Source organism: Bos grunniens, chromosome 4, assembly GCF_055505025.1.
Source record: "Bos grunniens cultivar Pamir isolate PY7600 chromosome 4, Bosgru_T2T1.0, whole genome shotgun sequence".
Taxonomy (NCBI): Eukaryota; Metazoa; Chordata; class Mammalia; order Artiodactyla; family Bovidae; genus Bos; species Bos grunniens.
The window spans coordinates 75,656,224-75,673,132 of record NC_141168.1 but is presented as its reverse complement, the minus strand read 5'-3'; the positions used below and the strand labels follow the sequence as shown (position 1 = coordinate 75,673,132).

The following is a 16,909-nucleotide window of genomic DNA, read 5'->3' as shown; positions in this document are numbered from 1 at the left end:
CACTAGCCATCCCAGTAGCGGACGTTACCAGTTTACACTTCTCAGGCTGAAATCTCTCTCTTCGCAGCTTTCACCACTAGGAGTCACTTTTACCCAGCTATACAACTTTGTAGTTGTAATATCTAACCAACAATCATATATTACAGTGTTTTTTGCTACACTAATGTCTCAATGTAGAAATGTAAAATTCAGAACAGTCACCCTGAAGCTGAGTACTGAGCATTAGGAAAGGACCATGGGTTATATCAGCATAATTATCTGAAAGCAAATATACAGAAAAGCTTTTAGGAACGGAAAGCGGGAGAAATCATTTTTAGCAGATGAAAGAGGAATCAGGTGAGCTTCGAAGGCAAGAGAGTAGCAGAAACTTAGAAAGAAGCCCAGGAAACTTAAGAGAAGAAAGCCACTTAATTGTCTCCTAAGGCTGCAGTCTCGGCACCCCACGTACAGTCAGTACTCTTCTGGACCCTGGGCAAGTAGATGACCGCCGAGCCCAGGCTACAAACCTTTCCTATCAACTCCTAGAGCATTCTCTGGTGTGCCTCTCTGTCCTATTTCCTTTGTGACATGGCACTTTGAGAAATCTCTGAGTAAGAAGCATGTTACCAGCTATTATGGGAAATGAAGAATTTAGATATTTAGGAACTATTCCCACAGTTGGAGGCTTCTCAAGTGGCTCAGTGGTAAAGAATTTGCCTGCCAATGCAGGAGATGCAGGAGCTGTGGGTTTGATCCCTGGCTTGGGAAGATCCCCTGGAGAAGGAAACAGCAATCCACTCCAGTATTCTTGCCTGGGAAATCCCATGGACAGAGGAGCCTGGTGGGCTACAGTTCATGGGGTCATGAAGAGTTGGATATGACTGAGCATACATGGACACCCACAGTTGGACTCTATTCTAATCAATGAAACACTCAATTTAATTGTTACTTCCTCAAAGCTACTTTCCTAGATCCCTAATCTAGTCAGTCAGTCAGTTCAGTTGCTTAGTCATGTCTGACTCTTTGTGACCCCATGGACTGCAGCATGTCAGGCTTCCTTGTCCACCACAAACTCCTAGAGCTTGCTCAAACTCATGTCCATTGAGTCGTGATGCCATCCAACCATCTCATCCTCTGTTGTCTCCTTCTCTTCCTGCCTTCAATCTTTCCCAGCATCAGGGTCTTTTCCAATGAGTCAGTTTTTCGCATCAGATGGCCAAAATAATGAAGGTTCAGCTTCAGCATCAGTCCTTCCAATGAATATTCAGGACTGATTTCCTTTAGGATGGACTGGTTGGATCTCCTTGCAGTCCAAGGGACTCTCAAGAGTCTTCTCCAACACCACAGTTCAAAAGCATCAATTCTTTAGCAGTCAGCTTTCTTTATAGTCCAACTCTCACATCCATACATGACTACTGGAAAAATCATAGCTTTGACTAGACAGACCTATGTTGGTAATGTCTCCGCTTTTTAATATGCTATCTACGTTGGTCATAGCTTTTCTTCAAAGGAGTAAGCGTCTTTTAATTTCATGGGTGCAGTCACCATGTGCAGTGATTTTGGAGACCCAAAATAAAGTCTTACCATTTCCATTGTTTCCCCATCTATCTGCCATGAAGTGATGGGAAGAATGCCATGATCATTGTTTTTTGAGTGTTGAGTTTTAAGCCAGCATTTTCACTCTCTTCCTTCAATTTCATCAAGAAGTTCTTTAGTTCTTCTTTGTTTTCTGCCATAAGGGTGGTTTCATCTGCATATCTGATGTTATTGATATTTCTCCTGGCAATCATGATTCCAGCTTGTGCTTCATCCAGCCCAGCATTTCGCATGATGTACTCTGCATATAACTTAAATAAGCAGGGTGACAATATATAGCCTTGATGTACTCCTTTCCCATTTTGGAACCAGTCTGTTGTTCCATGTCTGGTTCTAACTGTTGCTTCTTCACCTGCATATAGATTTCTCAAGAGGCAGGTAATGTGGTCTGGTATTCCCATCTCTTGAAGACTTTTCCACATTGTGTTGTCCACACAGTCAAAGGCTTTGGCATAGTCAATAAAGCAGAAGTAGATGTTTTTCTGGAATCTCTTGCTTTTTCTATCATCCAACGGATGCCTGCAATTTGATCTCTGGCTACTCTGTCTTTTCTAAATCCAGCTTGAACATCAGGAAGTCCACGGTTCACATACTGTTGAAGCCTCACTTGGGGAATTTTGGGCATTACTTTGCTAGTATGTGAGATGAGTGCAATTGTGTGGTAGTTTGAACATTCTTTGGCATTGTCTTTCTTTGGGATTGGAATGAAAACTGACTTCCAGTCCTGTGGCCACTGCTGAGTTTTCCAAATTTGGTAGCATATTGAGTGCAGCACTTTCACAGCATCATCTTTTAAGATTTGAAATAGCTCAACTGGAATTCCATCACCTCCAGTAGCTTTGTTTGTAGTGATGGTTCCTAAGGCCCACTTGTCTTCACACTCCAGTGATGCTTCCTAAGGCCCACTTGTTTGGCTCGAGGTGAGTGATCACACCATCGTGGTTCGAGGTGAGTGATCACACCATCTGGGTCATGAAAATCTTTTTTGTATAGTTCTTTTGTGTATTCTTGCCACCTCTTCTTAATATCTTCGGCTTTCTACCATTTCTGTACTTTATTGTGCCCATCTTTGCATGAAATGTTCCCTTGGTATCTCTAATTTTCTTGAAGAGATCTCTAGTCTTTCCCATTCTGTTGTTTTCCTCTCTTTCTTTGTATTGATCACTGACGAAGGCTTTCTTATCTCTCCTTGCTATTCTTTGGAACTCAGAATTCAGATGGGTATATCTTTCCTTTTTTCCTTTGCCTTTAGCTTCTCTTCTTTTCTCAGCTATTTGTAAGGCCTCAATAGACAACCATTCTGCCTTTTTGCATTTCTTTTTCTTGGGGATGGTCTGGATCCCTGTCTCCTGTACAAAGTCAGGAACCTCTGTCCATAGTTCTTCAGGCACTCTATCAAATCTAATCCCTTGAATCTATTTGTCACTCCCTCTGTATAATCATAGGGATTCATACCTGAATGGTCTAGTGGTTTTCCCTACTTTCTTTTAAGTCTGAATTTTGCAGTGAGTTCATGATCTGAGCCACAGTCAGTTCCTGGTCTTGTTTTTTGCTGACTGTATAGAGCTTCTTCATCTCTGGTTGCAAAGAATATAATCAATCTTATTTCGGTATTGACCATCTGGTTGTAACTCTGGAGTTCTCACAGGAGAAGATGAGCGCACTTTCTTCTACTCCACCATGTTGTGTGTATGAATTATAGATCCCTGATCTAAAGGTCTCCCTATTCAATTTTCATAGCAGCCTGATTTTTCTTTCATAGCACTTAACACAATTTATACTTAATTACACATTTACGTGACTTGTTTTGGTTGCTATGTCTGACCGTTTTGTGACCCCATGGACTGTAGCCTGCCAGGTTCCTCTGTCCGTGGAATTCTCCAGGCAGGAAGACTGGAGTAGATTGCCATTTTCATCTCCAAGGGATCTTCCTGACTCAGGGATCAAACCTGCATTTCCTGCAATAGCAGGCGGATTCTTCACCACTGAAGCACCTGGGCAGCCCATTTATGTGATTAGTGGTTTACTATTTGTCTTCCCATTGTACTGAGGACTTCCCTATAGCTCAGAAAGTAAAGAGTTTGCCTGCAATCCGGGTGACCTGGGTTCGATCGCCGGGTCAGGAAGATACCCTGGAGATGAAAATGGCAATCCACTCCAATATTCCTGCCTGGAGAATTCCATAGACGGAGGAGCCTGGCGGGCTACAGTCTATGGAGTCACAAAGAGTCAGACACAACTAAGCCACTAACACATTTGTCTTCCCATTGAAGTGTAAGCTCACTGCTCTGCCTAACACAGTGTGTGACACATGAATTCTTACAAAGGCCATACAGGTCTTTCATTCCAAAAATATCTTTAGCAGCATTTCATAGGTTTTGATAAGTAGCAGTTCCACTGTCATTTGGTTCTAATTATTTCATAATTTTCTCTTATCCATGGGCTGCTTAGAAATGTTTTTAGTTTCCAAATGTATGGGGGTTTTAAGTCATCTTTAGTTATCGATTGCTAATTATATTGCACCATGTGAAAGTGCATTTTTTTAGAAGTTGTGGTCAGCTGTACATGACCATTTTCAACATGATCAGTTATTACCATTGTTACCTACATGCTTGTAAATAATTTGTATTTTCTCTGAGTTGGGTGGAAGGGTCTATGTACATTATATTAGATTAAACTGGTTAGGTGTGTTAGTCAAATCCTTTATAGACGTCCAATTTTCGCCTGCTTGAGCAAGCAGTTTCTGAGAGAGAGATGTTATCCCAGAATGACTTTAAATTGACTTCCTTGGTGGCTCAGATGGTAAAGAATCTGCTTGTAATGCAGGAGAACATAAGAGACACAGGTTCAATCCTGGGTTGGGAAGATCCTCTGGACGAGGATATGCCAACCCACTCTGGTACTGTTGCCTGGAAAATTCCATGGGCAGAGGAGCCTAGTGGGCTACTGTCTATGGGAATGCAGAGTCAGACATGAATAAGCAACTTTCACTTTCACTTTCCCAAAGAGAACCTAATCTGATCTTATGAAGAAGCTGTCTCTGGAGCTAATTAGGCTAAAGTTGTAGTCACCAAATAAATACCTGACAAAAAATTTCTTGTGAGGTAGATAGTATCACATATTAATGAAGTGAAACTTTAAGGTTTAATTCCCCTTGTAATGCTCTTCTCAGAAAAGCCTTAGAATGTCTAAATCTTCTCCATTCTACTGAAATTCTTAGAAATAAGCAAAGTGAGCCTTGAGATACAGGAGAGGAGGAGGAAAAATACAGAAGGGAAACAAGTACCAGTCAGCCGGGAAGTTGCTTACTTACATACACCACTGAAAAGATCCCACTGTACCGCTTTGTTTTAACTCCAAATAGGTATTTTAACATGGAGGTGAAGACATGCACGGCTGCAGCAGTGGTAAATCCACGGACCAGGGGCTCCGTGAGATATATGGCCACAAATCCAAATCTACAGACACCTAGGCAAAACTTTTTTTTTTTTTTTTTTTTTTATGACAAAGAGACAAATAAATCACATGATAGATCAGGAAGTTAAATCCAACAGAAAACATCCCAAAGTTTTTTCTGGACCACTTTCTAACACTACAAATTTGTATCTATAGCAGGTAAGTAGCTAACAAATCAGTCAGTGGTTATTCAGAAAACAACAACATTTGGAGGGGCCTGGAGCCTCACAAAGTACTGGGCACCCTTTTTATGCTCCCTGTCCCTCAGAAGTGGGGGCACACTTAGTCATGTCATTGCTTGCTCCTTCCAGGCAGATAAGAAATGCCTTTTCCCATTACCAACCCACCCTGCTTCAAGCTAGTCTTGCTTTTAGAACCTCTAAAGTATCCAACTGCAGTTAGCTAGTTCCTACTCAATATCAATTTAAGTAAAGCATGCAGTGGGACTGGCATTCCTGAGCTACAAACCCTAAGCTCTGGAGTTTTGCTGGCCGACCTTGCCCACGACCAGCCAGGAGTGCTCAAAAGATATTTATTAAATCAGCAAATGAGAGCTGATTTCCACATCTCTGAGTCTTACCTGAATGATTCCTGAAAGTAAGGTCACAGACATGGCGACTTTTACTCTCAAGGCATCTCTTGCCTCTGTACCATTGGTTGCATTTACTCCTCCTGGAATGACTATATCATCTGGTACTAATCGAACAGCCACACCGCCTATCATCAGGCTAATAACTGCAAATGGACCTGAAATAATGAAGTATTAATCAGAGAAATGATTTTCAGCATATCTGATATGATTGTTGCCAGTATCCCAGGAGAGACAGGTGAGGTCAATAAATCCTCACTGAAATAACACTGCACAGTGACAGAATCTTCCATTCCATACACTCTTCTAGAACTTTGACATTTTCCCATGAAGAGGTGGCCTAATTCCTCTCTCCTTGAATCTGGGTGGACTTGCGGCACTCTAGTAACCAAAAGACTGCAGCGGAAGTGATACTGTGTGACCTGTGAGGCTACGTAACAAAAGATGCTATGACCTCTGCCTGAGAGCTGTGCTGCTTGCTCGTGCTTCAACCTTGTGTGTGAGAAAGCCCCAGAAAGGACCCCCATGGAGAGAGGGTGGGGTGAGACGCAAGAAGAGAGGGAGAGGGAGACCCACCTCCTGTAGCTGCTCTGGCTCCAGCTCCCACCTGACTCTCAACTGCTTGAGAGATGCTGAGCCAAAACTGTCCAGTTGAGCCCTTCCCAAATCCTGACCCACAGAAACTATGAGAGATAATCTAATGATTGTTTTTAGCTGCTAAGTTTTGGGCGTGTTTGTCACCTAGCAATGAACATCTGAGACGTGTGTGTGTGTGTGTGTGTGTGTGTGTGTGTGTGTTGGCTGGTAGCACCCTCAGGCAGCACCAACACTACTATGAAACCCATATAAACCTGATCCTAAATACACTAAAGAGAAACCATGTACAATTCAGTGTCTAAAATAAGATGCAAATGCAATGTATGCATAGCAATAGGAACTTGAAGTATCATTAATAAATAAAAAGAAAACACAGATGCAAGCAAATTGTATTATGAACTGAAATACTTACATCACAGATTTCTTGTCTTTTCAGACAAGAAAACTGTCTTTTTCTATTATGCCCATATTATAAGAAAGCTATTAATTCTAGAAATCTTGAGGGAGAGTGTATTTTTTAAAAGCACCTATTGGGCATACAGTAACAAAAGTTTGATATCCTAATAACAAACATGTTATTTCTTCAGCACATTGCAAAGCTGGGAAATCCAAAAGGAAAGGTAGTAAAGCATCAACTATAAGGTTTACCTATGGATACGTGTCTGGAGGTTCCAAAAAAACAATACATGATAACGGGGTAAAATGAAGAGTATAGGCCAAACACTGGAGGCACAGCTGCCAACATTGCAAAGGCTAAACCTGCGGGATTAAGACCAAACAGAAATGGGGAGATGATTAGAAAACAGCGGGCTCTGTGTATCTCTCTCCTGGTTCTTTATCTATGACGAACAAATGAAAACCCTATTAATTTAAGCTGACGTGTCTCAGCGTGCCCACACTTCTGTCCCACTCCTACACAGAATCTTGTATTTGTGCTCAGAGAGTCCAGGCTGAGACAGTTTTTCTTGTCATTCCCTCTTCACCAGGAGTAGATTTTTTTCTGCTTTAATCTTTCCCAAATTAGATATGGGCAGAAAGTCTTCCTTGACTGGCACAGCTGTAATCTGCTGTTAATTCCCAAATGCCGGCTGCTTCTCCAGTGCATTGCTTTGAGGGTTGTCCGGAGACCCCTTTTCAATGAGGAACTCCCAGTGCAGCATTCTCTGGCAGATGTAACACCCCTCCCCTAATCTTGGCCCCTTCCAGGTTCCAGGTCTTACACCTCTTCCAGGTTCTTTCTGCTGGGCAGCTGCTTATGCTGTAGGCAGTCTTCTTGGGCAGGTTACTTTCAAATGAGCCAAGCCTGGTTACCTCCCAAAGCACCCCGTAGTGCTTTAGTCCCAGGAAACTTTGCAAGTGCAGGCCACATTCTGCTGTTCTAGGTGGTTCACACCATTCCACCTGTAGATTTACTTTTCCTGCAATAGTGCCCACAAACTTTAAGGGACACGTGTCCAGTGCTCCAAGTGGTTCTGCTGCAGTCCTTCTTTCCTTCCTTGACTTTTGGTGGAGGGTAAATGCATAAGGCTTTTTCACCTTTCTCCAGAAAATTCTTACTCCTAATCTAATGTCAGTCTCCTTGTCCCTCACATGCCCAGCTTCCTCATTCTCCTCCAAATCAATCCAACAGCCACTCCTGCTGATTTTACCTATAAAACACAGCATGTATGTTTCCAATTCTTTCCATTTTTACAGCTACCATCTTTATCAAAATGGAAGAAGGTCCAAAAAAAGTTGCAGAATGGCGTTTCAGTGAAAACACAACTATGCAAAATCCTAGAATTTCTCTGAAGCATTTGTCTATGTGCTCACCGCAGCCATTTCCTGAAGCTCTGTCAGTCCAACTTGACTGAACGTCAGTCTAGATCCTATTTCCCACTTCAGATGCTGAGTTGACCTTTGCTCCTTCCCCCACCCTCACCTCTGCCTTTAAATACATCCCTTTCTCTGTCCTCTGGTACTAAAATGGTTATGGAGAATGGTCCTAAACCTGATTTAAAACTTTGTTTAACAGATTTAATAGATTCAACAACTCAGTTACTTGGCAAATTGAAAATCCAACTAATTGATCACAGGGGAATTTTTTTTTTTAATTTATCATTTGGTAATTACTTTTCAGGAAACTGGTGAGGGAATAGTTCTTCCGGCCAGCTAACCTAGAGGCTCCAAATAGGAAAAGGAGTATATCAAGGCTGTATATTGTCACCCTGCTTATTTAACTTACATGCAGAGTACATTATGAGAAACACTGGGCTGGAAGAAGCACAAGCTGGAATCAAGATTGCCGATGACACCACCCTTATGGCAGAACCTGAAGAGGAACTAAAAAGCCTCTTGATGAAAGTGAAAGAGGAGAGTGAAAAAGTTGGCTTAAAGCTCAACATTCAGAAAACTAACATCATGGCATCTGGTCCCATCACCTCATGGCAAATAGATGGGGAAACAGTGGAAACAGTGTCAGACTTTATTTTTTGGGGCTCCAAAATCACTGCAGATGGTGATTGCAGCCATGAAATTAAAAGACAATTACTCCTTGGAAGGAAAGTTATGACCAACCTAGATAGCACATTGAAAAGCAGAGATATTACCTTGCCAACAAAGGTCTGTCTAGTCAAGGCTATGGTTTTTCCAGTGGTCATGTATGGATGTGAGAGTTGGACTGTGAAGAAAGCTGAGCGCTGAAGAATTGATGCTTTTGAACTGTGATGTTCGAGAAGACTCTTGAGAGTCCCTTGGACTGCAAGGAGATTCAACCAGTCCATCTTAAAGGAGATCAGCCCTGGGTGTTCACTGGAAGGACTGATGCTGAAACTCCAATACTTTGGCTACCTCATGTGAAGAGTTGACTCATTGGAAAAGACCCTGATGCTGGGAGGGATTGGGAGCAGGAGGAGAAGGGGACAACAGACAATGAGATGGCTGGATGGCATCACTGACTCAATGCACATGAGTTTGAGTGAACTCTGGGAGTTGGTGATAGACAAGGAGGCATGGCGTGCTGCGACTCATGGGGTCCCAAAGAGTGGGACACGACTGAGCGACTGAACTGAACCTAGAGGTTTGTCAAGCCATTATCCCCTTTTGATTACACTGAGTCACTGTTGCCTCTAACTGGTTTCTCTACATTCATTCTGGTGCCACTCCCATCAACCAAGTCCCTTCCCCACACAACAGTCCCAGAGATCTCTTAGCAAAAAAAAAAAACAAAAAAACACCCAAGGGGAAAGCAAGCTGACAAGCTTGCACTGGACTCAGAATGGAATCCAAAAGATCCTATCGAGGCTGTGCAGACCTGCTGCTGCCCATCTGGCCAGCCACTGGCCTCTCACTCCCCACACTCCTAGCACACTGCCTTTCTCAGAATTCTTCAAACACCCAATTCTTTTCCTGCTAACTGCTTTCACACATGCTATTGCTTCTTCTTGAAATGTATTTCTTCTCATTCTTTATCTGCCTCCTACTGATCCTTCAGGTCTCAGCTCAATCTCACCTTTTTTTTCCCCTTATGTGGAAGTATGAAGTACTAATTTTTTAGATATTAGACAAGAACAGAGCTAAAGAATCCAATTTTATTGCAGCACTGTAAAAAATACCCCTTTACCACAGTGTAAGATTTAAATGCATATGCACAAGGGTACATAGGATATAAAATGTAGTGAGGTGGCTGCTGCCCTGCCAAGTACTTCCAGTCCCTACTTAGGTCCTATTGCTGCTGCTGCTGCTGCTAAGTTGCTTCAGTCGTGTCCGACTCTGTGCGACCCCATAGATGGCAGCTCACCAGGCTCCCCTGCCCCTGGGATTCTCCAGGCAAGAACATTGGAGTGGGTTGCCATTTCCTTCTCCAATGCATGAAAGTGAAAAGTGAAAGTGAAGTTGCTCAGTCATGTCCGACTCCTAGCGACTCCATGGACTGCAGCCTACCAGGCTCCTCTGTACATGGGATTCTCCAGGCAAGAGTACTGGAGTGGGGTGCCATTGCCTTCTCCGGGTCCTATTGCAATACTGGTCAATCCCACTTTCTCAATGAGGTTCTGTGACTTACCTACTTAAATTAGGTCCCCATATTATTATCATGTCAGAGTGCCCTGTATCTTTCATAGTGTTTACCGTCATTTGTATGTAAACATTTATGTGTATTTTTATTTATTTCATGCTTCTCTCCCTAACTGGATAGTTAGTTCTGTGAAGACAGGGAGGGCCAGGTTACACACGTGTGAACAGATGAATAAATCAATGAGCATTTTCTTAAATTCTTGTATATCTATAAAATTATACAACTGCAGAGGAATTCAGTATATCATGGTACCTTATAATTAGATATGGACTTAGTCAAGAACCTTTTTTTAAAAATGGAGTATAGTTGATTTAAGGACAGCCCCTAACAACATGTTCATGGAGTTAGAAATTAACTTAGCAAAGGAAAGACAATGCCCCACCAGTTCCTAAATGTATTGATCTGTAAATGTATCACCATATTCTGCAACTAAAAGCTCTGAGGCTTTTAAAGGGTAAAATGTTTCTGAAGAATTACTCTGGACAGGAAAAGGTGCTAGAACAATGTGATAAAAATTATAAATTTAAAATCACGGTGAAATTAAACAGAACAAAGTTAACACAATTGTTTGAGATGATATCAGAGGAAGAAAAAAATGAAATATATTCTACTGACCTTGAGGAAGCTGCAGCACCCCTGTGCTTATGCCTGAGACCAAGTCACCTAACACATACTCTTTGAATTTGTATGCAGGCAACCACTTGGTTATGGGGAGTAACATGTAAATGATATTTCGTATTTTCTTAGGAGTACATCTGGAAGGACAAAGAAATAGATAAATGAGAACCATTTCTATAGAATTCACATCAAGGCATTTTCCCTTCCCTATATTTTGGAACAAAAAGGAAAAATTCAAACTGGTGATGAGGGTGATTTTTCTATTCTGCAGAGATCAGAGAGAATAGCTGCTTATTATTTTTTTAGAAAATAGGAACATCTGAATTGGGTCCACTCTAACACTCCACAACTGACCATGAAAAATAAGAAAAAGTTAGTTTCAAAATAGTTGAGATATCCCAGAAGCCATTATTTCAATAGGTGAAATCTTTAATGTGCTTTCTGTGTTGATGTAAAGTATGGGAAGTACTTACCAATTGAGTTAACTTTTGATTGTGGAACCACTGACCAGCACCTACCCACTTAGTTTTCCCTTTTCTTTTTTTTTCAAAAACATCTTTATTTTGTGTTGGGGTATAACGGACTAACAATGTGGTGATAGTTTCATGTGAACAGCAAAGAGACTCAGCCATACAAATATATCTAAGTTTTCCCTTATAAAATGAAAGGAATTCACACAGGTATTATGAGCTTTATAAACATGTGTTCAATGCTTTAGGGTCTTTGATTAGGTAAACTCAAAACACCACCGTTACTGTAGCTAAGTCTATGCCTGGCTGTCTTGCTTAGGTGGAACACCGTGGTAATAAAACCAAGGCATTGTATTTAATCCCTGGATGTTTTAATTAACTTTGATACAGAGACTGTATTATGGGCTTTGGCCAGTCGTCTTGCTGGTCGATGCCTGTAAGAGTATAGACAGATGAATTCCATTATCACTGTGACAGTCTCAAGTCCTCTTGGTGACAAGGAAGCAATTTATTCCATTTAAAAGGATAATGCATTGTTGTGAAGTGTTAGTCGCTCAGTCATGTCTGACTCTTTGGGACCCCATGGACTGGAGCCCACCAGGCTCCTCTGTCCATGGGATTCTCCAGGCATGAATACTGGAGTGGTTTGCCATGCACTTCTCCAGGGGATCTTCCCTACCCAGGGATCGAACCCAAGTCTATTGCATCTCCTGCACTGGCAGGTGGGTTCTTTACCACTAGTGCCACCTGGGAAGCCCATGCATGGTATTTTATATAGTGTCTTTAGTGATTAAAAGTACTTGGTAATTAGATGTAGAAGGATACTGGAAGCAAAAATGTAAAGCAACTATGACAAGAGCAATGAATCTGAGTAAAACAAACTAGATTTGATAGCAGTCTCCCTGTTTAGAAAACTGAGATATTAATACTAGCTACATTTATACAGTGTTTTCCGTGTGCCTTGCACTGTGTATAAATTAATAAATTTTAACCCCAGTAACCCAATGATGTAAACACTATTACTATTCCCATTTTTCAGAGGAGGAAACCAGTGCACAGCTGATAGGTGGTTGGGATTAGGATTAAAACTCAGGTAGTCTTGACTCCAGTGTATGTATTTTTAACCTCTCATGATGTCATACCTAGAGCACAGGGTCACTGCGAAGCTTAAATGAACACAGCATAGGAGCTGTGGTCTCAATGGTTCAGGAGGCAGCAATCAGATAGTTTGCACAATGAGGTATGCAATCAGGCACCAAGGTATTATCAGTCTCAGGCCTGCCACATTACTGTATCCGTGTTTTCAAAATGAAGAGTCCCAAGACACTGAATGTCTTTGATAGCTTCAGTTGGGGACTTGCATTCATAGATTCAAGGTGTTGGCACTAGAGTAGAAGCAGGAAAAAGACTAGAGTGGTTGGAACATTCCTGAAATGGAAGAGGTGGACATTTTTTCAGTAGGGGGAAGGATCAAGCCATTTTACTGAGGGGCTTTGGAGGAGAGTTGACAGGTTAGGAAGACAATGAGATCCTATGTCCTTCTCCTGGCTGGGATCTCCCCAGCTTCACAGTCACTGAAAGCAGTGGATATTTTAAAGGTGTGTGGAGAACTGAAAAGTGGATTGTTTATATAAACCTTTATATGACATAAGGCATAGCTGGAATTTCATATGGTGAAATGCATAATAAAGCTTGTGTTCCATCAGATATCTACCACCGAATGTAGATGTGGACATCTGAATGAACCATGTGGACAGCTCTGCAAATCAAGAGTGTTCATCATTTGTTTTTTCCTCTACATCATAGATTCTCTTTGTACATTTGACCTTGCTTCTCTCGTAACTGAATGAGAGAATAAAGGAAACAGGCTGAAAGAACATACGTGAATGCCTGTTTCAGCTTATCCCCGATGGAATCCGAAACCTTGTCCTTCTTGTGCAATCTTTCTTGGAGGACTGGATGACTAAAGATAGGTCTTTCCACATAGTACCGCTTGGTTGCTCCAAGGATTTCATTTTCTTCAGCATGATCCATAGTACTCTGAAATTATTCATCAACAGCAGGAGACAAGCATTTCCTGAGTGTCACTAAGGGAGAAAATAAAAACTCTATTTCAGATGCCAAAATCTTACAGATGATTGTTTCCTACCATCTCTTCCTGGCAGTGTTATTGTAAGTTCTCTAATGACTTTTTCATCTTTGAATACCCAGAGCACCAAACCTAGTGATCTAGACAGAGTAGGCACAAATAAATGAAAGGAAATTAAGGTCAGTAAAAAACATATGACATTTCTTCCCAGGGCAATTAGTGGGTAATGTATATACTTTAAACAAAGGATTGTATTAAATTCAGTGGACAAATATTGCAGCAATTGGCTCTAAGTCAATATTAAGGAAACAGCGAATTAGGCTGACTCTAACAATTTATGTGTCAAAGAAACAGAAAAAGGAGCAAGACCAGTCCTTAAACTGACTCCAAGTTTCTTGAAGGTATATTAGCCTCCTTCCCAATTCTGTACTCACATATGGTTACTCCTTACATTATTCTGTGGTTCAGAGCTGAGGCTTCTATGCGTGAGACTATTAGGATGACTGATATTTCTATACCTACATCTATCTACCTACTTATCTACATAATGAACACTACTCATATGAGTAAAAGAAATGTTTAAGGAACAAAACCCCAATATGCTTCTGCACAGAGGAATATGTTAACTGCAGCTTTATGACAGTGAAAAATCAGAAAAAAACTAAATGTCTACATAAATTTTTGTATAGTCATAAATTGAACACTACACAGTAATTTTAATAAATGAACTAAATCTATATATGTCATCATCATAAACCTCAAAAACATAATTTTCAATAAAAGTATATGGAACAGATGGGTACTTCAAGAATGGAAGTACTTAAAGTTTAAAAAACTTACAAAGCAATTATGTATTTTGTTATGTGCCCATATGTAGTAAATGTATAAAAGCATGCATGACAATGATAAACACTAAGATCAGGATGGTGTCACTTCTGGAGAGAAGGGGAACAGAAAGGGAGCTTCGACTGACAGTATCTGCAACGTTTAGTTTGTAAAAAAAGAACTGGCACAAATAGAGCAAAATGTTAAGATTTGACTAAGCTATGTGGTAAGTAAACTGGTGATTGTGGTTGGTACATGATTCTTTGCAGTTGTAAATTTGAAAGATATATTTTATAATAAAAAAATAAGTGCACAACAACTAAAGCCATGGGTCCCAACTGAAGGAAGTAAAGGGCAGAGGAGTTGGGGGTTAGCATGCTTATGCTTAGTCGCTTCAGTTATGTTTGACTCTTTGTGACCCCACAGACTGTAGCCCACCAGGCTCCTCTGTCTATGGGATTTCCCAGGCAAGAATACTGGAGTGGGTTGACATTTCCCTCCCCAGGGGTTAGCAAGAGTTAATGGTTAGGTGCCAGTGTGGTAACTGCAGGTGGGTGCTGGATTACTGATGCTGACCAATACAATTTGCTCATGGTGAAAAGTTCAATATTCATCAAACTGAAATTACACTCAAATTTAAATCATGTTTGTGTGACCAATCAGAAAACATCACACAAAACAAAAGCCGAGGTCCAAGAAGGTTGAAAATTTAAAAGTCTAGAATAAAGAGGAATTCTAGCAGCAAATGCAACCAAGTATCAGTACTGATGATATGAAAAGATAAGCCTGAAGAAAGAGGATTCTGCAGCACAATTTGACTAAGACTGTACATCTTTTGTTTTAGAGTTTGCAAGGCTGGCTTCTCATATGACTTTTTATTTATTATTCCAGGAACTCATCATAATACACAAGAATGGCTGGGCTGAGGTATGTGGGTGGGTTTACAGACAGCAACACTGCCACTCTGTCTCCCTTCTGCCCCCAACTCCTCCAGAACATCATGCAACGGCGACATAGAACCATCTGCAACTCAGGCCACCTACCAAGCTGCTTCTAGCCTCTGTGCCTGTGCCCAGAATTACATTCACTCTGACAAGAAATGCTGTTTCTTTTCCCTCACTCTCCTTCCATTTCCCCTACATCCTAATCATCTTTCAAAAGCCAGGTTTTGTTCTTTGCTTTCCTGAGTCCTTGCTCACCTCTAATCTCCCATGAAGTGGGTCTCTACTCACTGTTATGTATAATATCCTATCTCTTCTCTCTATATAATTATCGGTTTCCTCTTCTAGACTGTAAATCCCTCGAGACAATACCCTGAATTCCCAGGACCCAACTCAGTCCTTGTCTCACTGATGAACACACACAGTCTTTGTACTGGTGCATCATGGTTATTGATAGTGTATGTCATGCTTCCTCTCTGTACTTCACATTATAGAAGACTAAGATTACTCTGACATTTTTATTTAATTATTTTTCTGGAGACCTCTTCCTTGATCGTCTTCTAGCCTGTTATAGAAAGATAACTTCTTCTTTCACATAGCCAAAGAGAAAAAGATCAGGTAGATCTGAGAGAGGTCTCATAATATGAATCCCTATTGCAAAAATCTAGTTTTACCACTGATTTTACTGTTACTCTTCTTGAATTTGCCCAGTTGTCAATGGGATGAATTGCAATGAATTGGGATGTGTTATCGTAAAGTGCAGTAGTGACCAAAACTGCCCTCTCATCACAATGTTCTGGGCAAGGTTTTAAAGGATTGGTGTCTGGCCTCACTCTGAGCCTCCTGAATTAGGGTCCCATAGTTGAGGTCTGGACAGTGAGTATTTACTTCACAGGGGTGTGGGCATGGATCCCTGTACCTGAGTACAGCAGACTGCTTTGAAGCTTTCAGTGCAACACAATAGGTCATGTTAAAGTATAGCAGAAGAAATAAAACATTTCTAAAATATTAGACATCCTTATTTTTATTCTCAAAAGTCCTTTGGCTCCCCCCAACAGAAATTCCTCATTTACACCTATTACTATGAAGGTCATTTATCATTTCCTCATTTCTCTTCCTCCTAGAACCTCAAAATTCTTTCTACCTCCTTAAGCATGGACAGAGGAGCCTGGCGGGCTACAGTCCATGGGATCGCAAAGAGTCAGACACAACTGAGCATGTATGCAGGTTCAGGTTCATTAAGCAGGGCAATTATGCACATGTTTTAAATGTTCCCAGGAAGATTCAAAACATCTTTTGAATCTGGCTTTCAATTCTCCCTAAACTTGGAATCTCCTCAGGTGCTTTTTAAAAACTTCAATGATTGGGCTCTATACCAGACCAATTAGCACAGAGCCTCCCAGCAGAGCCTCTGGGAGGTGGGGCCCAGGCATCTTTTTTAGCGCATCCTAAGATGAATCTTGGAGAAGGCGATGGCATCCAACTCCAGTACTCTTGCCTGGAAAATCCCATGGACGGAGGAGCCTGGTAGGCTGCAGTCCATGGGGTCGCTAAGAGTCAGACATGACTGAGCGACTTTATTTTCACTTTTCACTTTCATGCATTGGAGAAGGAAATGGCAACCCACTCCAGTGTTCTTGCCTGGAGAATCCCAGAGACGGGGGAGCCTGGTGGGCTGCCGTCTGTGGGGTCACA

The 16,909-nt window shown here is 41.3% G+C and overlaps 1 protein-coding gene across 1 annotated transcript in view; it reads right to left on the bottom strand.

Moving 5' to 3' along the window:
* Positions 1-16,909, bottom strand: part of SLC26A5 (solute carrier family 26 member 5) — a 64,053-nt gene that overhangs the window by 27,815 nt on the left and 19,329 nt on the right. Inside the window, exons 2-6 of the mRNA XM_086397039.1 lie at positions 13,242-13,446; positions 10,887-11,026; positions 6,866-6,976; positions 5,612-5,778; positions 4,889-5,053 (exon numbers count right to left, since the gene is read on the bottom strand). Of these exons, the coding sequence (XP_086253165.1) occupies positions 4,889-5,053; positions 5,612-5,778; positions 6,866-6,976; positions 10,887-11,026; positions 13,242-13,393 (735 nt within the window). The 5' untranslated portion in view covers positions 13,394-13,446. The remainder of the gene's footprint in view (positions 1-4,888; positions 5,054-5,611; positions 5,779-6,865; positions 6,977-10,886; positions 11,027-13,241; positions 13,447-16,909) is intronic.